The sequence below is a fragment of the Camponotus floridanus genome, unplaced genomic scaffold (genome assembly GCF_003227725.1).
Source record: "Camponotus floridanus strain SB8 unplaced genomic scaffold, Cflo_v7.5 scaffold70, whole genome shotgun sequence".
NCBI classification, from domain to species: domain Eukaryota; kingdom Metazoa; phylum Arthropoda; class Insecta; order Hymenoptera; family Formicidae; genus Camponotus; species Camponotus floridanus.
Genome location: NW_020229839.1, coordinates 676,131 through 697,229, shown reverse-complemented (window position 1 = coordinate 697,229; position 21,099 = coordinate 676,131). Strand labels below are relative to the sequence as shown.

The window sequence follows — 21,099 nt, the reverse complement described above, 5'->3', positions numbered from 1 at the left end:
TTCAAATTATCGTAAAATTATATAGATTATTAAATAATTTCCCTTATTGTATTCCCTTAAGTTCATTGTTAAACATTCATTGTCAATTAAATTAATCGTCGAAGGAAAATTTATGCACATAAATTTCTTTTTTACACGAGTCATTCCGTTGCATCAACATATTGAAGTCATCTAGTGTAGCGACACGTCAAGTAGTATCCAAATTTGAGACACAGGTACACGTGTTTACGATCGTCTTGACGTTGTTGCACTCTATATTTTTCTCGTCGGTGTATTCATCTTCCTCAATTCCTTCGTTATTTCGCGATTTTCTTTTTCTCTCCTCAAATATGTGCTTCTGCTTCAATGCGTCGTGCTTGCAATCTGATTGTCTGCAATTGTGAGTCAGACAAGCATTGTTATCCGGCATTAATCCACTAATTGGCAAGATGGACCCGATTGAATATGACGTGGTGAAGCCGTTGCTCCCCGAAATATTATCGAAAAATGCATTCCACGTGCTGGTGAAGGACTCGTATCCTTTCGTCATACGATTTTTTGTCTGCATCGATACGATATCCTCCCTCTGCGGTACTTCACTTGATTGTTCACCAAATAATCTGAATGTCCATGTGACCACAGTAAAGGTTGCTGCATTAGTCGGAAATGCTCGAAGAATCGTTGAATTTAACCCCCGGTATAAGCAGCTGTATCCTTCGGCACGTATGGACTTCTTGAGACAATCTAAAGCCCCCGAATAACGATCGCTACTTTCCGCTTGTATGCGTGATTTGATGACATCAATCGGATAAGAGATCACCCAGGAAGCAGTTCCAGCGAGTCCTCCGGCCAGTAGCATATGAGGTGTCGAGATCGGCTGTTTCGAGGATGTCTTAGTCAGCATCTCGTAGGTCACGAAGTATACGCCGTAACTTGGTCCTTCCCTGAGAAACGTAATATTCAAGCCCTTGAAAATGCCACGATAGCCCTCCTTCTTGTAGATGTTCCTCAAACACTGCATCGGTCCACGGGAATCACTCTGAAGCGGAGACTGTAATTGTAGACGTGTTTTTGCCAACTCTATTGGACTTGAGACGGGAGTTTGTGCAATTCCGGCAGATACACCGGCTAAGAAATGTGCCGACAATCGATCAGGTTCGGATAGATGCCGCTGAGTATGTCCATAAACACCGAAGACGATGGCATTTACCATAGCCACCCCTGCGATTGGCGATGACATGCCTCTGTAAAGGCCGCTCATCTGTACAAAAATACACATAAATGGCGACATTATTAGATTTTGTCCGTAAATAAGAGGAGCGAACTAAAAATCTGAGATTCTCATTTTCTTAACTCGGTACTATAATCAATTTCTCTTCTTAAAAATACCGATTCTTTTGCGACTATAGTACGTAGACAATCCCAAGTGCCTCGATATTTCGGGTTGCGGCAATCCTGCGTTTGCATATGAACTTTGACTGTGTCCAAAGGATATCCCACTATAATACCGGCACATCCTAAAATTTATAAAATAGTTTTTAATATACTAAAACGAAATCCTTATAAATACTTTTATGTTCATTACCATATTTTAGTACCATATTTTTATATAATACATGAAATCTGTGCAATGTATTATTTAAGAAAATAAATTACAATTAAAAATAAATTTATTTTTATTTGTAAAACGATATGTATAAAAAAATAAATATTTGAATATTAGTTAAATTTTTTATTTACGTAAGTTTGATAAAACGAGAAATTGCTATTTCGACATGTTATTTCCGACTCACGCGATAAACCAAGTCATCTGATAAAATAAAACTTTTCTTTATTATTATCATTTAAACCAATGACATTTAAACCTAATATATTATACGAACAATAATTGAGATAAAAAATTAACTTTTATAAATTCGATTACACTTGTTTATGAAATAATTCACTTTGATAAAAAAAATTATATGAAAACAATTTATGCAAACAACGTAATTCAATTTGCAAAAGTACACTTTACCACCCAAGCAACCAGCAAAGAAATCGAGTGCCATTTTTATCTTGTATTATCTGCGATCTTTCCACTTGCAATATCGTCTGTTTTTATGAGAATCGTCCTCAAATCTTGTTTCTCTCAGGTATGCATTGAAAGATGTATGAATGAATCGATTAATATCGAACAATAAATTCGAATCCATGAAAGACTATGTAACTAATCCTTTTAAATTAAGCTTCGAATATGTATAGATGACAAAATAATATTCGACTATTCCTGAAAAAAGTGATTATTTAGTAAAAATAATATTTTATTGCGACTGACTAAAATATACAATATTATGGAGATATTTTTATTATCGCTTTTATTATTTACATTGTTTAATTTTAGTTTATATAATTTAATGTATTATGTCAGAATAATATTAATCGAAAGAAAAACAATTTTATTAAGTATTAAATTATTGGCAAAATTATCTGACAATGTTCTTTTTAAAATTTATTTTCCTTTTATTTTTCTCAAAAACAAATTAGCACATTTCAGATTAATTAAAACTTATTACATATCAAAAACATATTTATAATTTTAGGATTATCGCGTATCATATAAATATAAAAATTATATAAAAATCTAAGAGAACGTAATAGTGAAATAAAATATAGTAAAATATAATAAATAATATAGTGCAACGCAACAAAAAATTTTAACGACTATAATCGCGTTAGTTTACCTAATGATTGATTGTTTTAAAGACATGTAATATCACTTCACTAGATCACTTCAGCAGTTTGCCTTTAACTGAACGATAATATAACTTCACTCGTTAGATAGTGTTACGATATTGTCAAATAAATTTTGTCGATTCATTTTTTTTACCAAAAAATTACATGTATAACACATATATTCCGGCAAAAGAAATTATGTAGCGTGCTTCCTTCCTTAAATCTTCTTTCTTACTGAAGAGAGAGAACAGAGATTAGTGTTTCTTCCAACTTATCCTTGGTACAAAGATCATTACATTATCGTTTACATTATCAAATTACTAACATAGGCTGATATACACACACACATACATAAGTGCCATCGTAACAGTGTGCTACATATTATTGAAGAATATGTTAATAACATTTTATATTTTATCGCATGACATGCCGTCGTGATCGAATGAAGCACGGGGTCACAAACATTGGGTGATAAGATTGATTAAGTCTCGTATACTCAATATATATTTTATTTTACATTAGCGGTCAGATAGTGATGTGAACTTTTTGGGATACTATAAAAGAAATGAAATACGCAATAGCGATATATTTGATGCAGCACATGACTTAGGATGGTTGAGGTCAATCACAATTCCATATTCGTTTAACATATACTGCAGATCGCATGATATTATCGCTGATATTAATTGCATGAAAATATTCATTCATTTTCAGAACGATATTTAAAAAATTATCAAAATTATTATAATGAAATAAAGGTCCATTAGATAAAATCACTAAAAATAGTTAAAAGGCTTCAAGGACCAACGCAAAGGTGAAATTTATGCAAAAATCGAACGGTTGTTTCAATTTAACAAACCATATGAAAATGTTTATTTAATTTAAACACAACAAACGCTGCGTTTCGATCCAATTCGAATCCTTTTCAATAACTTTCGAATAACAAAGTGAGTAATAAACATAAAAATAAAAATAAAATTAACAATCATTGATATAATATAAATAAGATTCGAAAAAAACACAAATCAAAATAAATGGTAATTAAAAAGTCAAAAAAGTCAAAAGCAAAGATGCGCAAAGTAACGGATGATTCAAACAATTTTATATTTTAATTTTGTTTATTTTCTAACGATTCCTTGAACATTGAAAAAGATCTTGAAAAAATCGAAAAGTACGTATGTAATTTTATTTTTATATCTAACAGATTATTAATATATTATGTCTCTTACTTAGAATTTTTTATTATTTTACGCTATAACATCTTGCGCCACGGTCTTTATAGCCTTTCTTTTTTATTGCGTTTTATCATATTTATTACGTTTCCTTTTGTCTATTTGATACTATTTTATTTAATTGCATGCTAAAAAAAATGGAATTCTTTGTTCTTTTCTTTTCATTTTATATTGATAAAAAGTTTAGATTGATAAATAAATTTTTATCAATATAAAATGAATAGAAAATAGAAACAAGCATATTTCGAAAATTCAAAAATTATTTCAATATATCTATATCTATAATTACTCTATTATTTATTTCTTGAGTTTACAATGGTAAATTTTTAAAAAGTTTTCTATATAAATTGAAATGGTTTACACAAATTCGAAATATACTTGTTTTTATTTGCTATAATTTAAAAGAAAGATAGTTTATTTATCTCGAAATTATATACTTTATATAAGACATTATTTCGTTTATAAATCTTAAGTATTAATATAATATCATATCATGCGTTGCCATTAATAACGTATAGATAAATTATCGTAGCAAGATATAGTCCTATTTATTTACGCATGCATGATAGATGACTATAAAAGATTTACTTTATGAAAGATATTATATTATCTCGAGCGTTAGGTTTTCGATAACTTTTCGACCCTTTGTCGCGTGTTTAGTGTATATATATCTCTCTCTTGGCATGCATCAGTACTTGTTTTTATTCTTTCGCAATACAAGGGTATATTTCTTTCCTCAACCTGTTAAAACTGATAGCTTCACTACAGCCAGCATCAGTTCTTCTACAACGTTGAACAAGTAAAGTTCAATTAAATCAAACAAAAGTCAATCAATTAGGCGTATCTTTATATTTTTGGATGATAATGTATGCGCAAACAAGCCGACAACTTGACCAAATGGATGCTGAGAAGGGAGAAGATTATTCACTTCTTAGTAGCTCACCTCCAGACACGGTAGGATAATAAAATTATTATTTTTAGCGAACAGTCGAATATCGATTTTGTACAATTCTTATCAAATTATTTTATTGAAAATAATAAAATAATTTTTTTTGTTTTCGTAAATGAATATTTCTCCTGTAGGAACAGAGAAAGAAAAATGTACATATGAGGTGAAATTGTAATAAAAAATGATTATGAACAATGATTATATAATGATTATATAATGATTATATATAATGTATATAAAAACTTATGTATTTAAAAAATGATTATATAATATATTATTTTTTTTTTTTTTTTTTTTTTTTTTTTTTTTTTTTTTTTTTTTTTTTTTTTTTTTTTTTTTTTTATAATATATATATATTTTTTATATATTTTTATATATATATATATAAATTATAAGTATTATTATCTATCAAAAAAAGTCGTAACATTCAATTTATATATATACGCATTAAAGTGATTTCATTTAATACATATATATATATATATATATATTATATATATATATGTATTAAATGAAATCACTTTAATGCGTATATATATATATAAATTGAAAGTTACAAGTAGTAAGTAACATGTTATCACATATTAAATTGTAGTTTTATCATAGACTGATCGTGATTGACACCGTGATGTACTAATCGTTACATCATATACGGAATACTTATCATTCTCTTTCATAATATGTTTGAATAAAATACATCTGTATATATACGTAATATAGTACGTATGATTTATACATAAAAAATATAATATAACGTATATCAGCAATTTAATTTTAATCGGACACTTATCGATGTTTCAATAAATTACAAATATGATGAAAGAAAATCATTTCTTGCATATTACATGTTTGTAAATAACGGTTTAATCGAATTATAGAAATTCACAATACATTTCATAATCTTCTTTTAGATTTTCCTTATACATGATGACCCGAAGATCATATAACACTTATAATAATAATAATAATAATGGAAAAATAAATTTCTTTCATATCAAGTAAATTACAGAGAAATCAACTTTGACTTTTAAAATCTCTGCTATTAAGATGATGCAAAATCATTCACAGATTACAGCATTTAAAGTTTTATGTTTTTTTTCTGTATAAAAACATTTAATCGTTCGTTCGAGCAATTATATTCGCTGCGCATGTAACCATATCCTTATTCATGCGTAAAAAAATGAAGAAAAAGTTTGCGTATACGGAAACAATTTTCAACATTCCACATATAGGGATTTCCTTGAGTCGCTTAATCGGATCGCATCTCGAGTGAGAGGGGAGTTTTTGCAGCTATATATGTGGATTTGAGAGACTTCTTGATCATATAGTTTTACAGTTACCTTACAGCAGTTTTACTCGTGATATGTTAAAATATTCGAATCATAAGAACGTAGAAATACTCAATCGTACAATGATAGATTTAACAGAATTATCGGTATGCTTGTTATTAATTAAAAAATAAATAAATTATTTAAATAAATAAATGTTTTATTAGTGTAAAAAACAAAATTATCATGTTTATTCATATTTTCACGAAAATCTTTATTAAATAACATATTGACAATATGATATTGCCTGTAAAAAATATTTCTCTTCATGAATTACGTTTATATTTTTAATTTATATTTTTATATTTATTGAAATGTTTTAAAAATTTGAGATCTTAAAATATTTTTCTAAAAAAAACACTTTTATAAGGAATAATATCTTTTTTTAATGCATCATAATTATTTTTAATTAAATTATTTGTTAGCCGAAGCTTATCCATGGCGGAAATTATATCAAAGAGGGCAGAGATTCAGCTAAAAGTACTTGCTTAATTTTTTCTCCTACAGAAGAAGATGAAATTGGATCGTTAGGAAGATATCTACAACTGTTCGCCGTAAGTGAATAAAGTGATATTAATTAAACTATTAGATATTGGAAGAAATGCAAATATACAGATTATTATTTTAGAAACACAAAGTGAATCTCTTGCACATCGAATCCAGAAGTTCTCTTCGACAATCAAATGGCTATGAATTTATGGTGGAATGTGCACCAGGTGGTAATATAGCCTCCGCAATTGAATCTTTGCGAGATCAATGCAGTTACTTTTCGATTATTTCTAGGTAAGTTTTTCAGATTTATTTAAATATTTTAATTATTACATATTTTTCAAAGATATTCTTATAAATGGTCAAAGATATTCGTATATTCTCATAAACAGTAACATTATTTTTTTAAATCTTTTTTTTAAAATAATAGCTATTAATTCTTCGATTGCACAGAAGATCGCTGCTATCTCAAATTCTTTTTCTATTGATAATATCTCAAAATAATATTAGAAGTCCTACATAATCCTAATGTAGATTCATCTTTTCTTTAAATATTTAAGATGTAAGTTTTAAATATTTAAGATATAAGATCTAAATATTTTTATAAGATTATTATAATGTATACCAAAAGTACGCCTACAATCCTTTTATTAATTAATTTATATTCATAATTAATTTATAATTGATTAATTTATAATTAATTTATAATTCATAAAATCTTATTTAATAAATTATGTATTAATAAATTAGATTTCTATTATTTGCATATTTAATTCAGTATTTGTGTAGATATTATTTGATAATAAAAATATATCAAATATATATCATAAATGCATTTTCAGAAATCACAAAGATAATATAGATACGGTACCATGGTTTCCGAGGAGAATACGTGATCTTGACAAATTCGCTAATCAAATTTTATCATATGGTGCTGAGCTTGATAGCGATCATCCTGGTTTCACGGATCCCGTATACAGAAAAAGAAGAAAATATTTTGCTGATATTGCTTATAATTACAAGCAGTAAGTGTGTAAAAAAAATCATGATATTAAAATAGAATAAAAAGAAATATTTTTGTATTTATAAAAATATTTATATATTATTAATCAAATGTGGATCTTATTAATGCAATATTTTAGCGGACAACCAATTCCAAGAGTGGATTATACGTCTGAAGAAATAGCTACATGGGGTGTAGTCTTTAAAAACTTGACCAAACTTTATCCGAAATATGCTTGTAGAGAGCATAATCACGTTTTCCCACTGCTCATCGAGAATTGTGGCTATCGAGAAGACAATATACCTCAACTTGAAGATATATCTAATTTCTTGAAAGGTAATATCTTGATTCTTTTTATTCGCTCTCTTTTTGAAGGCGCTTTTTTCGAGGAGCGTACCCGAACCTCTTACAACCTGCGTTCCGCCTACTGTTTGCCTCAGATAAGCTTCGGCGACGCAGCGTTTATTGGGGCCTGTGTGGATTCGAACACGCGTTACGCTTTAAACTAGCGCCAGACTATGCGTGTTTTCGCGAATCGTGATGCGTGATTCGTGATTCGTATAACATTCGCAAATAATGTGGAGGAAAAATTCGTCGATTCGTCATGCGCGATTCGTCATTCACACTGATTCGCTAATCGAGCGGTTTTTTGTCGAAACTTAAAGGAGATGAATCGTTACGAATTAATCTATTTGTGTCGCGCTACGCTATACGTAACTAGTTCGTATTTCTCTATGATAGGTTATTGCATCAATTATAATGAAGAGAGAGACAATGGAGAGCTGGACAAATAATCGCGTGCTTGAAATTGTAGAAGACATAAGACAACATAGATGTTTATGGGATCAAAAAGATAAATATCATAAAAAAAACTGGTCGAAGTAACGCGAACTAAGAAACGACGAATTACGAATTACGAATGATATATAGCGAATCGCGAATAGTGTGGAAGGTTTACATTGACGAATAACGAATCTCCCTGAATGTCCAACGAATTTCTATGAATCACGAATTACGAATCGGGAATTACGAATCGCGCATAGTCTGGCGCTAGCTTTACTCTTCAGCTGATGGCAGAGAACTAGATGTCTGTCGTAGTCGTGGACGTAAAGTAAGACAGAGAAAAACGTATGTCGTACATGGCCTTGTACGACTTACGTTTTTCTCTGTCTTACTTTACGTCCACGACTACGACAGACATCTAGTTCTCTGCCATCAGCCTTCGCCTCAGGCGAATTTCAGCGACGCAGCGTGCAGGACCATACCGGCCCCTCTTGAAAGGTAATATACAGGATGTCCGTCAATTTTCGACCTTAACCAAATAAAGAAGTAGATTGGCTCATTCGTTAAATATTTATATATATAAATATTTAAGGAATTAATCGAACAAATGCATTCCGATTCATCTTTTCGTTTGCTATATATAAATATTTAATTCACTATTCGACTGATTGCATTCCGACTCGCTTTTTTATTCGATATATATAAATATTTAATTAATTAATCGAACGATTGCATTCCGATTTATCTTTTCGTTCGATATATAAGTACTTAATCAATTAATCGAACGATTACATTCTGGTTCGCTTTTTCGTTCGGTATATATAAATATTTAACGAATTAATCGAACGATTGCATTCGGCTTGCCATTTTACTCGCTGCGTTACAGTGAATATCGCGCGAGAGAGGCAGGCAACATGCGCGGCGTCGTGCACAATTTCGACCGTCCGCGCGCAAACGAAAAACGGCCAATTTATATCTCAATTTCCGGACGCGATAGCGATTTCGTTCTTTTTGCATAAAATTCTACACCATTTCGCAGCACTACCGTTTAAATCTCGTCCCGATCGCCCGAGGAACGGCTGACTTACAGTGAATATCCGAAATCTGCTTCTTAGACTCATACTTAAGTGTAATATTTATATATATATCGAATAAAAAAGCGAGTCGGAATGAAATCAGTCGAATAGTGAATTAAATATTTATATATACCAAACGAAAAGATGAATCGGAATGCATTCGTTCGATTAATTCCTTAAATATTTATATATATAAATATTTAACGAATTTATATATATAAATATTTAACGAATTAATCGAACGAATGCATTCCGATTCATCTTTTCGTTTGGTATATATAAATATTTAATTCACTATTCGACTGATTGCGTTCCGACTCGCTTTTTTATTCGATATATATAAATATTACACTTAAGTGTGCGTCTAAGAAGCAGATTTCGGATATTCACTGTAAGTCAGCCGCTCCTCGGGCGATCGGGACGAGATTTAAACGGTAGTGCCGCGAAATGGTGTAGAATTTTATGCAAAAAGAATGAAATCGCTATCGCGTCCGGAAATCGAGATATAAATTGGCCGATTTTCGTCTGCGCGCGGACGATCGAAATCATGCACGACGCCGCGCATGTTGCCTGCCTCTCTCGCGCGATATTCACTGTAACGCGGCGAGTAAAATGGCAAGCCAAATGCAATCGTTCGATTAATATTTATCATTTTCTCGCCACTAAAAGGACGGGTCATTTTTCGGCGCAGTATTGCGATATACCGCAAACCACCATCATGTCTCGGAGAGCGACATCGCTTCGCCGCGCTCGTAGTATCGGATTACATTGGGACGACTCTCGTCGCCGCGCGCTTCTACTCACGCAGATTGGCCGATCTTCTTTATTTAATATTTCGTTATTGCGACAATCCCAAAACAATACAGGTCATTCCTTCTTAATTTGAGCCAATCTACTTCTTTATTTGGTTAAGGTCGAAAATTGACGGACCTTGTATATTCTTTATTTTATATTTTTTTAATATGGAGGACACACACAGGAAGAAAAACAGCTTTTGAGATTTATGCAGTGACATTAATGACATTTTATTAAATTCTGATTAGTTCTGAATAGTTCTAATTAGTTCTGAATAATCAGTTTTTTTCTATTTGTATCATAAGAAGAACGAGCTGCCAATTAGTCAATTTTATTGATACAATTTTATTTTATTCAAAATAATTTTCTTCAATCTTTGCATCTCGATATTTTAGACTCTACTGGTTTCACACTTCGTCCAGTGGCAGGATTATTGTCTTCACGTGATTTTCTCGCCGGATTAGCCTTCAGGGTATTTCACAGTACGCAATACATACGGCACAGTAGTAAACCTCTCTATACGCCGGAACCGGATGTATGCCACGAGATTTTAGGTCATGTACCACTTCTTGCCGATCCATCCTTTGCACAATTCTCACAAGTTATCGGTTTGGCATCCCTTGGTGCTCCAGATGATTACATAGAAAAACTTGCAACGGTAGCACAAATTATAATATTTCTATCTATATTAAAATAGCATATAAGAATTATAAATAATTCGAACTTATTGCAGTTTATTCCTTACGAGCTAATGCTATTCCAGTTGATTGCATTTATTTATTAATTTTCTATTATATTATAACATAGTTATAATAACACAACAAACATATACAGGTTGTTAAAAAAAATCGTTTATAAATAATTAGAGATGGCAAAGAAAGTTAAAGAGAACATTTTCAAATTACTAAGATTGCGAATCTTTTATTGCTCATTTTCGCTCATTTTGCATATAAGCAGTATTGTAAGTTACTGATCTCATTTTCACTTTTATGGATCTTTTTTATCAGAATCGTCGAAATGTGAATCGTCTGGTCTATGAAATCCAATAAACATAGAGAAGTTAATTGCTCATATTGCTGTAGTTGTACGAAATTTTGTTCTCATGTTTTCGAATGTACCAATCAATGATCAACTCAAATGCAAATGTTAACTCTGCAATGCATAGCAGATGGTTTCAACAACTTTTATGAAGTTATCTTTTGACTATTGACTGTCTTATTGTTAGAGCAGAAACAATCTGTGACTTTTAATGACACGATAAAAAATATTCAACTTTTCTTCCTCTAGCATCCTTAAGCGTTTGTAAACTATCTTTTTTATCCTATATAAAAACTGTTCTTATCAACTTTAATTCACGAAAAGACATAATATTATAAAAATACGAATTTTATTAATTTTATTAATTTTATTAAATTAATTTCTAGTACTAATCCAGTATTATTATATAATCGCATTAATACATCTTATTTTCGTCGGTAGAAAAATAATTATTGATAAAAAAAGTTGAGAAAGAAAGTGGAAAGAATCAAATTTTATGTTTATAAATAATTTTTACATCTTATTCTTGCAGTGTTTCTGGTTTACGGTTGAATACGGATTGTGCCGGCAAAATGGTGAATTAAAGGCGTTTGGTGCCGGTTTACTTTCGTCTTTTGGCGAATTAGAATATTGTTTAAGTGACAAACCAGAACTCCGACCTTTTGACCCGCCAAAAACTGCATTGCAAAAATATCCGATAACAGAATATCAACCCGTATATTACGTTGCCGAGAATTTCGAGGATGCAAAAGAAAAGATGACGTGAGTATGACAATAATAAAAACATGTATAGAGAGGATTATCTTATTTCTTGTTACAAGACAACATATGTTTTTATTGTGCAATGCATTTGTTGCAATTCAAAGACATAATAATTCACGTTGCGTAATAATTTGAAATGAAAGTAAATGGGATACTTAGCTGGAAAGGATAGTTTGACACATTGACATATATATCTTATCTTGATTTAATATTTATAAATATTAAATATTTTTTTTATTTTAGGAAATTTGCTGAAACTATACCGAAAAAATTCGGAGTTAGATATGACGCTTATACGCAGAGTATCAATATTATCGACAGTAAACAACAAGTCGAAGATCTCGTAAATAATGTGAATCAAGAAATTCAAATTTTGATGGATGCTTTGAGGAAATTGCACCATTAGAATTAATTTTAGTCGATGTGTATTTGCTCGCTTAATGTGCTTTACATGATGTATTCTATATAATATCATAATTTGTTTGCATCATTGAAATATTATCGTATTGATATGTTGCAAACAAATTGTGGTGTTTGTTAAAATAATATCTTCAAACAATGAAAACTGTTATTTTTTCTACATTAAAAATTTATTTAGCTTTCCGCGAAATTTTTATTATCTCATATTTTCAGGTATGAAAAAATCATTATTCTGTAATTAATGTTTATTTTTCTTAAAATAATTTTTGTAAAGTATAAAAAACTTTCTTTGCTATTTTTGAATTTCAGTATATTAAATAAACATCATATAAATATATGTATTAGAATTTTGTCTTTCCTAATTTTTATTTTCTATTAAAAGTAGCAAATTTATACTAAATTTATAATTTATTTATTATCGATTTATTAATTATCGACGAAAAAATTAGAAAAAAATTAACAATGAAGGAAAACACTAAACGTAAAATTTATGGACACATTTCAGATTTCGCAAAATTATATTTCGGTGTGTATTTTATATATATACATATATATATATATATATATATATATATACACACACATATATATATAAAACATACATATTATATAAATATATATTAAAAAAAATATATATATAAAATTTTAATATAGATTGACATAAATAATTGTTAGCAAATTGGAAACATCATATATACATACATACACACACGCATACACACACGCGCGCGCGCGCGCACACACACACATAATATAATATAAAATTATTTTTTAATTATACATATATATATATATATATATATGTATATTTCTCAAATATTTTCCGATTACATATAATATAAAATTATCAATTATTGTTTCCAGTCAGTTAATAACTTATGCCAATCTATATCAGTTTTGTATTACATATTTTACGTAGTTATTTGAAGAACATTATCACATCAATTTGAACGCTTTTCACGACAGTGATTTTCTACGATTTCGTTGGAAAGTTTTTTGCCTTACTTTCATATATTTTTTCATCGAGCAACAATTATGAAATGTTATAACGATCTAACATACATTTATAATTAAAATACATTAGATATGAAAGTGATAATATTATACATATACATATACAACAAAATATATATTACTCTTTTTTATCATCATATACACATAAAAAATCTGAATATACCCTGTTTCGGAAAATGTGGAGTTTGGTCCCTTTTCTGATGTCATGTTATGACGTCATTTTTCGGACAAATAAATTCAATAAATGTATATACTAATTTAATGTGTTTTTGATCAAAGCTCTTTGATTTGTCATGATGAATTTTTTACGCTTTATCGAAATAATTAAACCATTCTTAAGAGATTATCAAAATTAATTTTATACAATATAGCGCAATAACTTTTAAATGTTTAGAATATTTCTCTTTACATTACATAGATATAAATATTTTCTTTATGGCAGATAAATGCGATTTTTAAAGATCGTCAACTGTACAAAGAGAATTGGCACGATTATAGATTTGAAAAATTACCAGAATAAATTTTATAATAAATAAAATTTTACAATAAATAAAAGTAATAATTAATAAAAAATTATTATCTCGTTCATTGTAAATTCTTTTTGTTGTCTGTTTTCTCATAAATTTTGATTTTACGCATACATACACATATAGAGTGACACATACAGCGTTCGTTTACACCGTGATGTAGTTCTATAATTAAAAGTTATCGAGTAATCCTTCATAAATATGAAAATGTTTTATGACTAAAATTCCATTGATTGAAAAAAATATATAAATATGATTATATAAAACGATAAGTACAACAATCAGAGAGCGATAAGTAGTCTCGTGTTCCATTAATTTACATTTGATGCAATATTTTATATGTCTGTTGTACATAAATACATCGATGTATTAAAAATTGCACATTACGTTAAAACGTCAAAGTTATATTACAGTATATTATATTACAGTTTATTATATTACACAATATCTGTGCATGCAATATATCACAAACACAGTTATCATAATATTTTTTGAAAATATTTTTATACACTCTTTATACACACACACACACACACACACACACACACACACACACACATGCGTACAGACATACACGCATACACATTTTTTCGAAAATGCATTTTTTCTATAGATAGAAAAACAATTGCAACTATAAAATAGCAATAGATATAATTTGGTATATCTATTGTTATTTTTATTGAGTTATTATATTGAGATTTCCTCACTTGCAGAAGAGTTAAAGGAATTTAAGATAATTATCTCAGTTCTCAAGAATATTAATTAAATTCTTGCCTATTACGATGGATACAATGGGAGTCATAGAAAGTCTTTTTAATTTTGCGATAATCTCTATTGCTGATTCGAGGACGCGTCTATGTTAGCGTAGATCATTTCGGCTTGTTGCGGACAGATTTGAAAAGACACGAGATCGGGATTACTTTCCTGTTGCGGCGGTACTTGTTGCTGCTGTTGATGTTGTAATTGCGAATGTTGTTGTTGTTGTTGAGTTTGAATTATAGCACCTACGTTGCCATGCGTCGAGTTCGGCGATGGACTGACTTGCAAGGATTGCGAAAATAATTCCGTAGGTACTATAGGCACTGGCACGGTGATCGGTATGGGAAGTACATTAACACTTTGTACGTTACTGGAGGTGGGCAACTGAACGTTAGTATTGTTGGTATTGCATCGATTCGCTTGTTGACACGGATTCGATGGATTGTATGATATACTCGCCTGAAATCCAAATATTGATCAATGATCTTTAGTGTTTTTCTATAAGCAAACAGAATCTGATAGTATTTAAGCATTTAATTCTAATTTACAATATTTTGATATTTGTAACGTAAATATATATTTAAAAACAATTATGTAAAAATATCACAAAATTTATCATTCAAAAAATATACGAACGTTTAATAGTGGCGTGAGAATCCCGTATCGAGCTATAAATAATTGTTCTGAAACTCTTCTTAATTCTTCCTGCTGATGAACAATTAACTGTTGTAACTCTTCATGCTTCCTTTGTAATTCGTCTTGTATTTGATTTTGCGCAGGAGTCATCACTATGCTTTGTTGATGTAACATCTGAAATATATTAAGGATAGAGAAACAAATAGATTATTAGAATCACAAAAAAATGGATAATAAAAATGTTGTTATTAAATTATTTGCACATACAAGTACGTAAAATATTACGAATATAAGTCGAATGTAACATTAGATTTACTCATGGAATATTATTAAAATTAAGCAGATGTTAAAAAATGTGTATAGAAAACATCTTTCCGTTTAGAAAAATAGAAAATTAAAAATAATATTAACAAGGATGTGCGCAAAAGTATTTCAAAAAAATGCAATTATAATAAACACTTATATATTTTATATACATAACAAGCAATATGTATTAATATATATTAACATGCATTAATATCGAATTTAATTTTTAATATTTAACTTTTTACCTCGTGAGTGGGTACAGTTGAAAGTATAGGGGCAGCAGGCGTTGCGAATCCCGTAGTGACTGATTGCAGATTAACAGTCGCATATTGTGCAGGATCCATAAAATTAGTGCATGACTGATTGATATCCAGCTGATGTTGCGATTGCTGCTGCTGCGACTGCTGTTGCGTTTGTTGTTGTTGTTGCCTGCTGTCCATCGACGCAATCGGCTTTGACACTATAGAACTGCTTGCAGAAGCCGCGTTCGAGTGTGATCCATGCGTTATTTGTGAATATGGAGAACTTCGTAAGGAGACTGATATGGAAGATGTATTGGAATCACCGCAATGTTGGAGATTGGAAGCGATTGTCATTGACTTTAATGTTTTCGATGATTTGTTTGACCATTGCGTCAACGGTGTTTGACAAGATGTTGTGCCCTACGCATATGTGTAAGAATGTCATCATATAAATCATGTCTCAGACCTGAATTATAATATCGATAAATCGATTTACATTATACAATATTTTAAGTTAAATTATAATAATATTTTAAATTATATATATATATATATATATATATATATATATAATAAGTTTATATAAATTTACATAAATATATAATAAAGTTTTCCTTTTTTCTGTAAAAAAATGTTTTAATATTTTATTATATGTTTTTAATATTTTATTATTTTATTATTATTATTGCATATTAAATGACGTTTTTACTATATTTGATTTTGTTTGTCAAAAAATTTATGCAAGAAAAAATCTGCGCGTAAAAATGTTTAATAATTCTGTTTTTCAGTTTCATATTATATGTTTTAAATAAGTTTTAATCATTATTATCATATCTTTACTGTATTATTTAACCCCGTCTTTATATTAGTAAAACATGCAATAAGAATAATTATAATATAGCATAAAATAGAGTTAAAAAAACAAAAAGCAATAAATAAAAATGTATAAAAAATTGTTCGTCAATAATATATCTATTAAATATCTTTTCTACATAAATTTTTTATAGTTTATAAATATCAAATTTATGTGATGTAGAAAATTATTATTTTAATAGTTGACAACAAAAATTTCTTTAAATGTTTTAGTTTCTCACAATTTTTATACATACGTATTACCTTCATATAATTAATATTGCAATAATTATGAAATTCTTCGATCGCGAATTTTATCACATTTATAATCTTACTTGTTTTACGGGTATTAAAACATCTTGATTTTCCGTTTTATCGTAACCCCCCGATTCCGCGCGCAATTCCTTCATTACGTCGACATAACTGACCACGTAATGCGTGCACACGATAAATTCAGGTTTCGAGTTCCACTGATTGTACGTAATGTAAAATCTAGTTTGCAGCCAAATCCATTGCTGACCCTTGGTGAGGAATCTATAGTAGCAAGATGTTCCCTCGCCTTTCTGCATCACTAAAGATCAATAAAGCAATTAATTATCTGCGCTGCATGTGCTTTCGTTTTTTTTTCATTACTTACATGATTCATGGCACGTAACGACATTGTCTAAATCGTCCACATGATAATAATCATATCCGGAAGTGCCTAAAACTTCAAAAGGCAAGTATCCGATGATGGGTGGTGCTCTATGATCTAAAAAGAGAAATTTCCATTCCAGACTATGGCGGGATGTGAATTCTGACTTGGTGTTATCGGTCACGGATAATTCTCGGATAAGTTGAGGAGTCTGAAGACGTCCTGTACCCACGAATACTAATCTGCAAAAATAAACATAAGTTCACATTCCAGTGTGATTTTATTTATATATATTTTCTATTCATGGCATATATAAAGATTAATACTTGTTGTCTGATGCATTGGTGTTACTAAATTTTTGACCTGGAAGTAAGTTGTCGACATCGTCATCCATAGCAGATCCTATAATATACGAAAAATTACTTGATCTTAAAAATAAAATTTTATTTTATTTTAGAATATATTATTTTATTTTAGAAAAACTTTGATTTTTTTTAAAATATACAATTTGCAAACTATGCTATAGAGATTTAAAATTGTTTACTCACGGAAATATCCAATAAATTGTACAAGTTCGTAAACGGAATCTTCTCGAAAATGGAATCCGCCCCTTTTGATGTGACACGTGAAAGATATTTGGTCTTCTGTCGCAATACAAAAGATTGTATATAATAAAAATTGTGTAAATCTCCTGGCTCCTCTCCATTACTTGTGAACAGTACCTTTTTTCACAGCGCGTTTATCTCGCGTGTTAGCAGGATTTAACAAGACATTATATAAATGTGGCTGATCTTCTTGATATGTTATATTATAAATAGTCGTGTTCTCTAATTCGTTCGGAAGATATCCAAGCAAAGATGTAATGCTTTCAGAGACATAATAAATACGTCCATTCGAGGAAAAAACTATTATAAATCCGTCCAATGCCTACATTTGTATAAAAGTTTATATTTTATATAATGGTAAATATATCTACACATATTAAGATTTACTATAAATTTATGGTTTATTATAGACACAATTTTACCTCCAAGATAAGATGAGTGAATTCCTCATTGGAGAGAAAAGACGGTTTCCAATTTTCTTGGATCTCATGAACTCTCGATCTAACAGCTATCTCTGAAATAATCAATTACTATGTATAATTTAATTTCTAATATAGTCAATTAGTTTACATAATTTATTTTGGAATAAAAAATACATGTCTATAAAATGTTATGAAGATCTTATGCTTACCATTGTGATTCTTTAAAAATAGAATTGTTGATTTTAGCACTGTAGATTTGTCCATTTTCCGTGTATTGGCACTAATCATGCTACCAAGTTCGTTCACAAGCATATTAAATTGATCTCTACGTTTCTTTTCACTGAGATTACGCGATTTTCTAAAAGGCAAATGTTTATTTATTGGAATAAATAATAATAGATGATTATATCAGAATTTTAGTGTGCCTTTACCGCTTCGTGTCGTCTTTATCGTCTATATCATCATCCATGGTGGAGATAAAACGTGTACTTTAATTTAAAATGGCAAAACTTCTTTAAAATGGCAAATGTACACTTCTTGATATTATTGTTTCTGCAAAGAAAAAATTACATTCATATTGAAATATATTTATGCTAATTTTACACATCGTGCAATGAATCTAAACTCAGTTTCTATTTAAAATAACGCGTATAATTCTAGAAAGCAAGAGGTATATTAAAAAATTATTCTAATTTTTATATCCTGATACTGATTTATTATCAATTCTCTATAAACTCTATACATATAATAGAATAAAAAACTTGATAGAATAAATTTAAAAGTCATTTAGAAATTGCAAATAAAATGTTGATATTGATTAAAAAATTTAAAAGCGTCATGAGAAATTAGTACAAAAAAAGATAATAATTATATTACGCAATTATAATATGAATTATTGAGAGAAATTTAATATATTGATATTGAAATAATAATTTGCGTAACATAATGATGATTTTTATTCTGTTACAAGAAAAATCGATTAATCGAATGAATCAGTGCAATCTTCGACCAGCATAACAAAGTTAAATGGAAACAGTCGCGTGCTACGAACGTGATCAGACGAAGCCGGTCAACTGTCGATATATATTTATCACATTTGTCATAGATTCAAATTGTATTATATTTAATTGCACTTGTAACACAATTTAAACGAATATTTTACAAATATAATTCTTTCTTTGACAATTGAAAGAGATTAAATAATTGAACAATAATGAGAGATTAATTTAGCTAATAATTCAAATTAAATTATTTTAGATTATTTTATTTTATATAGCAATTGTATATAAAACATCCGTATATAAAGTTTTATTTATTATTCGCAATATTATAAATGCGAATTTAAAAGTATACATTTTTATCATATATTTACTATGTTAATTGACGCAATACCTGTTTTGCAACTCGCGAATGTTAATGTCCCTGAGGTTAATGTTTTTTAAATTCTTTTGCGCATTTAAATAAACAGAATCTTCTATAGAACAACTTTCAACTACCGATTCACAATACACTAAGATAGATAATTGCGACAGTCACGTGACCTATTACAGTTTCTTTTTGTGGGAAAAATGTTTAATAAAACTTTTGCGCACACAGGTGAAATATTTTGATCGAGAAATCGTCAAGGATCGATCTAGTTTATAATGATAAATTCACAAGAGAAGCAACATTTTCTACGATCACGAAGTGATTTTAACGCTGAAATCTCACTCGGATTGTTCAGAACGATGATCGGTGAACCAGCAAACTCAAATTTCGTTGCATCAACCGCAAGAGATCGTATTTACCCGCAAATATCCGCATCGGCAAAGGTCCAACTGTTCACTCCAATTGACAGAAGGAATGCTCACGTAAACAATCGCGTTTGCCGTGCACTAATTTTACTCGCACGCGAGTTCTTAGGTCGAGTGAATGCGTCGAGCAGGAAACCTGTGTCTTTCGTTGATCATTTCTCAACAACGTCACATTCACTCGCGCACGATGATGTCCTCGTCGATAGCACCGTGACATTTTTCACGTACGAGACACTCATTGCGATCCATCCGCTCCGATTTTCTATGACGCCTCGGAGTCAATCACGCGATCACGATTGCGAGATGCCGCCATGGACTGCTGCCGATTGTAGCGCTTTGCATCCAGGTTCATTAGCCGTGTTGCCGAGCCTAATCGATCGCGAACGCGAGTCGCGAGTTTTTACGCGCGATTCCGCGCGACGATTGCGAAAATCCGTGCGGAATACAGAGAGTAGGCCAAGTAGAAACAGACGAGTCAGAATTGCCAACTGTCTTGTAGTGAAAATCCCCTTCGCTCAACTGCGCGTCTATGGAAATACGTTTGTGATGAGATCTCGTTCTTCAGCTGCAGTTTGTATGAATTACTAATGTATATATGCATCGAACTCGCTGACTTCAAAGTGACATAACGTTTTTTTTATTATTTCTTTAATTTCGCTTGTAAGTGGAGCATCAGAGTAACTTTACAGAGAATTGATATTAGAATGGATGGGAATGTATCAGTCTTGATCAAAAATTTA

The 21,099-nt window shown here is 29.9% G+C and overlaps 3 protein-coding genes across 6 annotated transcripts; 1 reads left to right on the top strand and 2 right to left on the bottom strand.

The window, feature by feature from the left end:
* Positions 1-6: 6 nt before the first annotated feature.
* On the bottom strand, positions 7-2,926 carry LOC105257297 (mitochondrial basic amino acids transporter). Of its 2 annotated transcripts, XM_025413860.1 has the most exons (4): positions 2,703-2,926; positions 1,997-2,248; positions 1,369-1,496; positions 7-1,240 (listed from the first exon to the last, which is right to left on the bottom strand). In XM_025413860.1, exons 2-4 carry the CDS (start codon positions 2,028-2,030, stop codon positions 188-190), a joined length of 1,215 nt encoding a protein of 404 aa, XP_025269645.1. In that variant the 5' UTR covers positions 2,031-2,248; positions 2,703-2,926; the 3' UTR covers positions 7-187. The 2 variants fall into 2 exon arrangements, with proteins under 2 accessions (XP_025269645.1, XP_019884935.1); XM_020029376.2 differs by lacking the exons at positions 1,997-2,248; positions 2,703-2,926 and having other exon boundaries at positions 1,334-1,497.
* Positions 2,927-4,626: 1,700 nt separating this feature from the next.
* Positions 4,627-12,724, top strand: LOC105257274 (protein henna). Of its 2 annotated transcripts, none has more exons than XM_011267776.3 (8): positions 4,627-4,880; positions 6,629-6,757; positions 6,832-6,986; positions 7,535-7,717; positions 7,835-8,031; positions 10,745-11,007; positions 11,920-12,149; positions 12,393-12,724. In XM_011267776.3, exons 1-8 carry the CDS (start codon positions 4,785-4,787, stop codon positions 12,553-12,555), a joined length of 1,416 nt encoding a protein of 471 aa, XP_011266078.1. In that variant the 5' UTR covers positions 4,627-4,784; the 3' UTR covers positions 12,556-12,724. The 2 variants fall into 2 exon arrangements, with proteins under 2 accessions (XP_011266078.1, XP_011266080.1); XM_011267778.3 differs by lacking the exon at positions 4,627-4,880 and adding an exon at positions 6,186-6,310.
* A 1,922-nt stretch (positions 12,725-14,646) lies between these two features.
* LOC105257275 (circadian locomoter output cycles protein kaput) lies at positions 14,647-20,825 on the bottom strand. Of its 2 annotated transcripts, none has more exons than XM_011267779.3 (12): positions 19,959-20,825; positions 18,998-19,118; positions 18,776-18,924; positions 18,567-18,658; positions 18,262-18,466; positions 18,088-18,183; positions 17,866-17,941; positions 17,543-17,781; positions 17,241-17,476; positions 16,057-16,473; positions 15,506-15,679; positions 14,647-15,328 (listed from the first exon to the last, which is right to left on the bottom strand). In XM_011267779.3, exons 2-12 carry the CDS (start codon positions 19,033-19,035, stop codon positions 14,942-14,944), a joined length of 2,109 nt encoding a protein of 702 aa, XP_011266081.1. In that variant the 5' UTR covers positions 19,036-19,118; positions 19,959-20,825; the 3' UTR covers positions 14,647-14,941. The 2 variants fall into 2 exon arrangements, with proteins under 2 accessions (XP_011266081.1, XP_011266083.1); XM_011267781.3 differs by having other exon boundaries at positions 17,334-17,476.
* Positions 20,826-21,099: the final 274 nt, after the last annotated feature.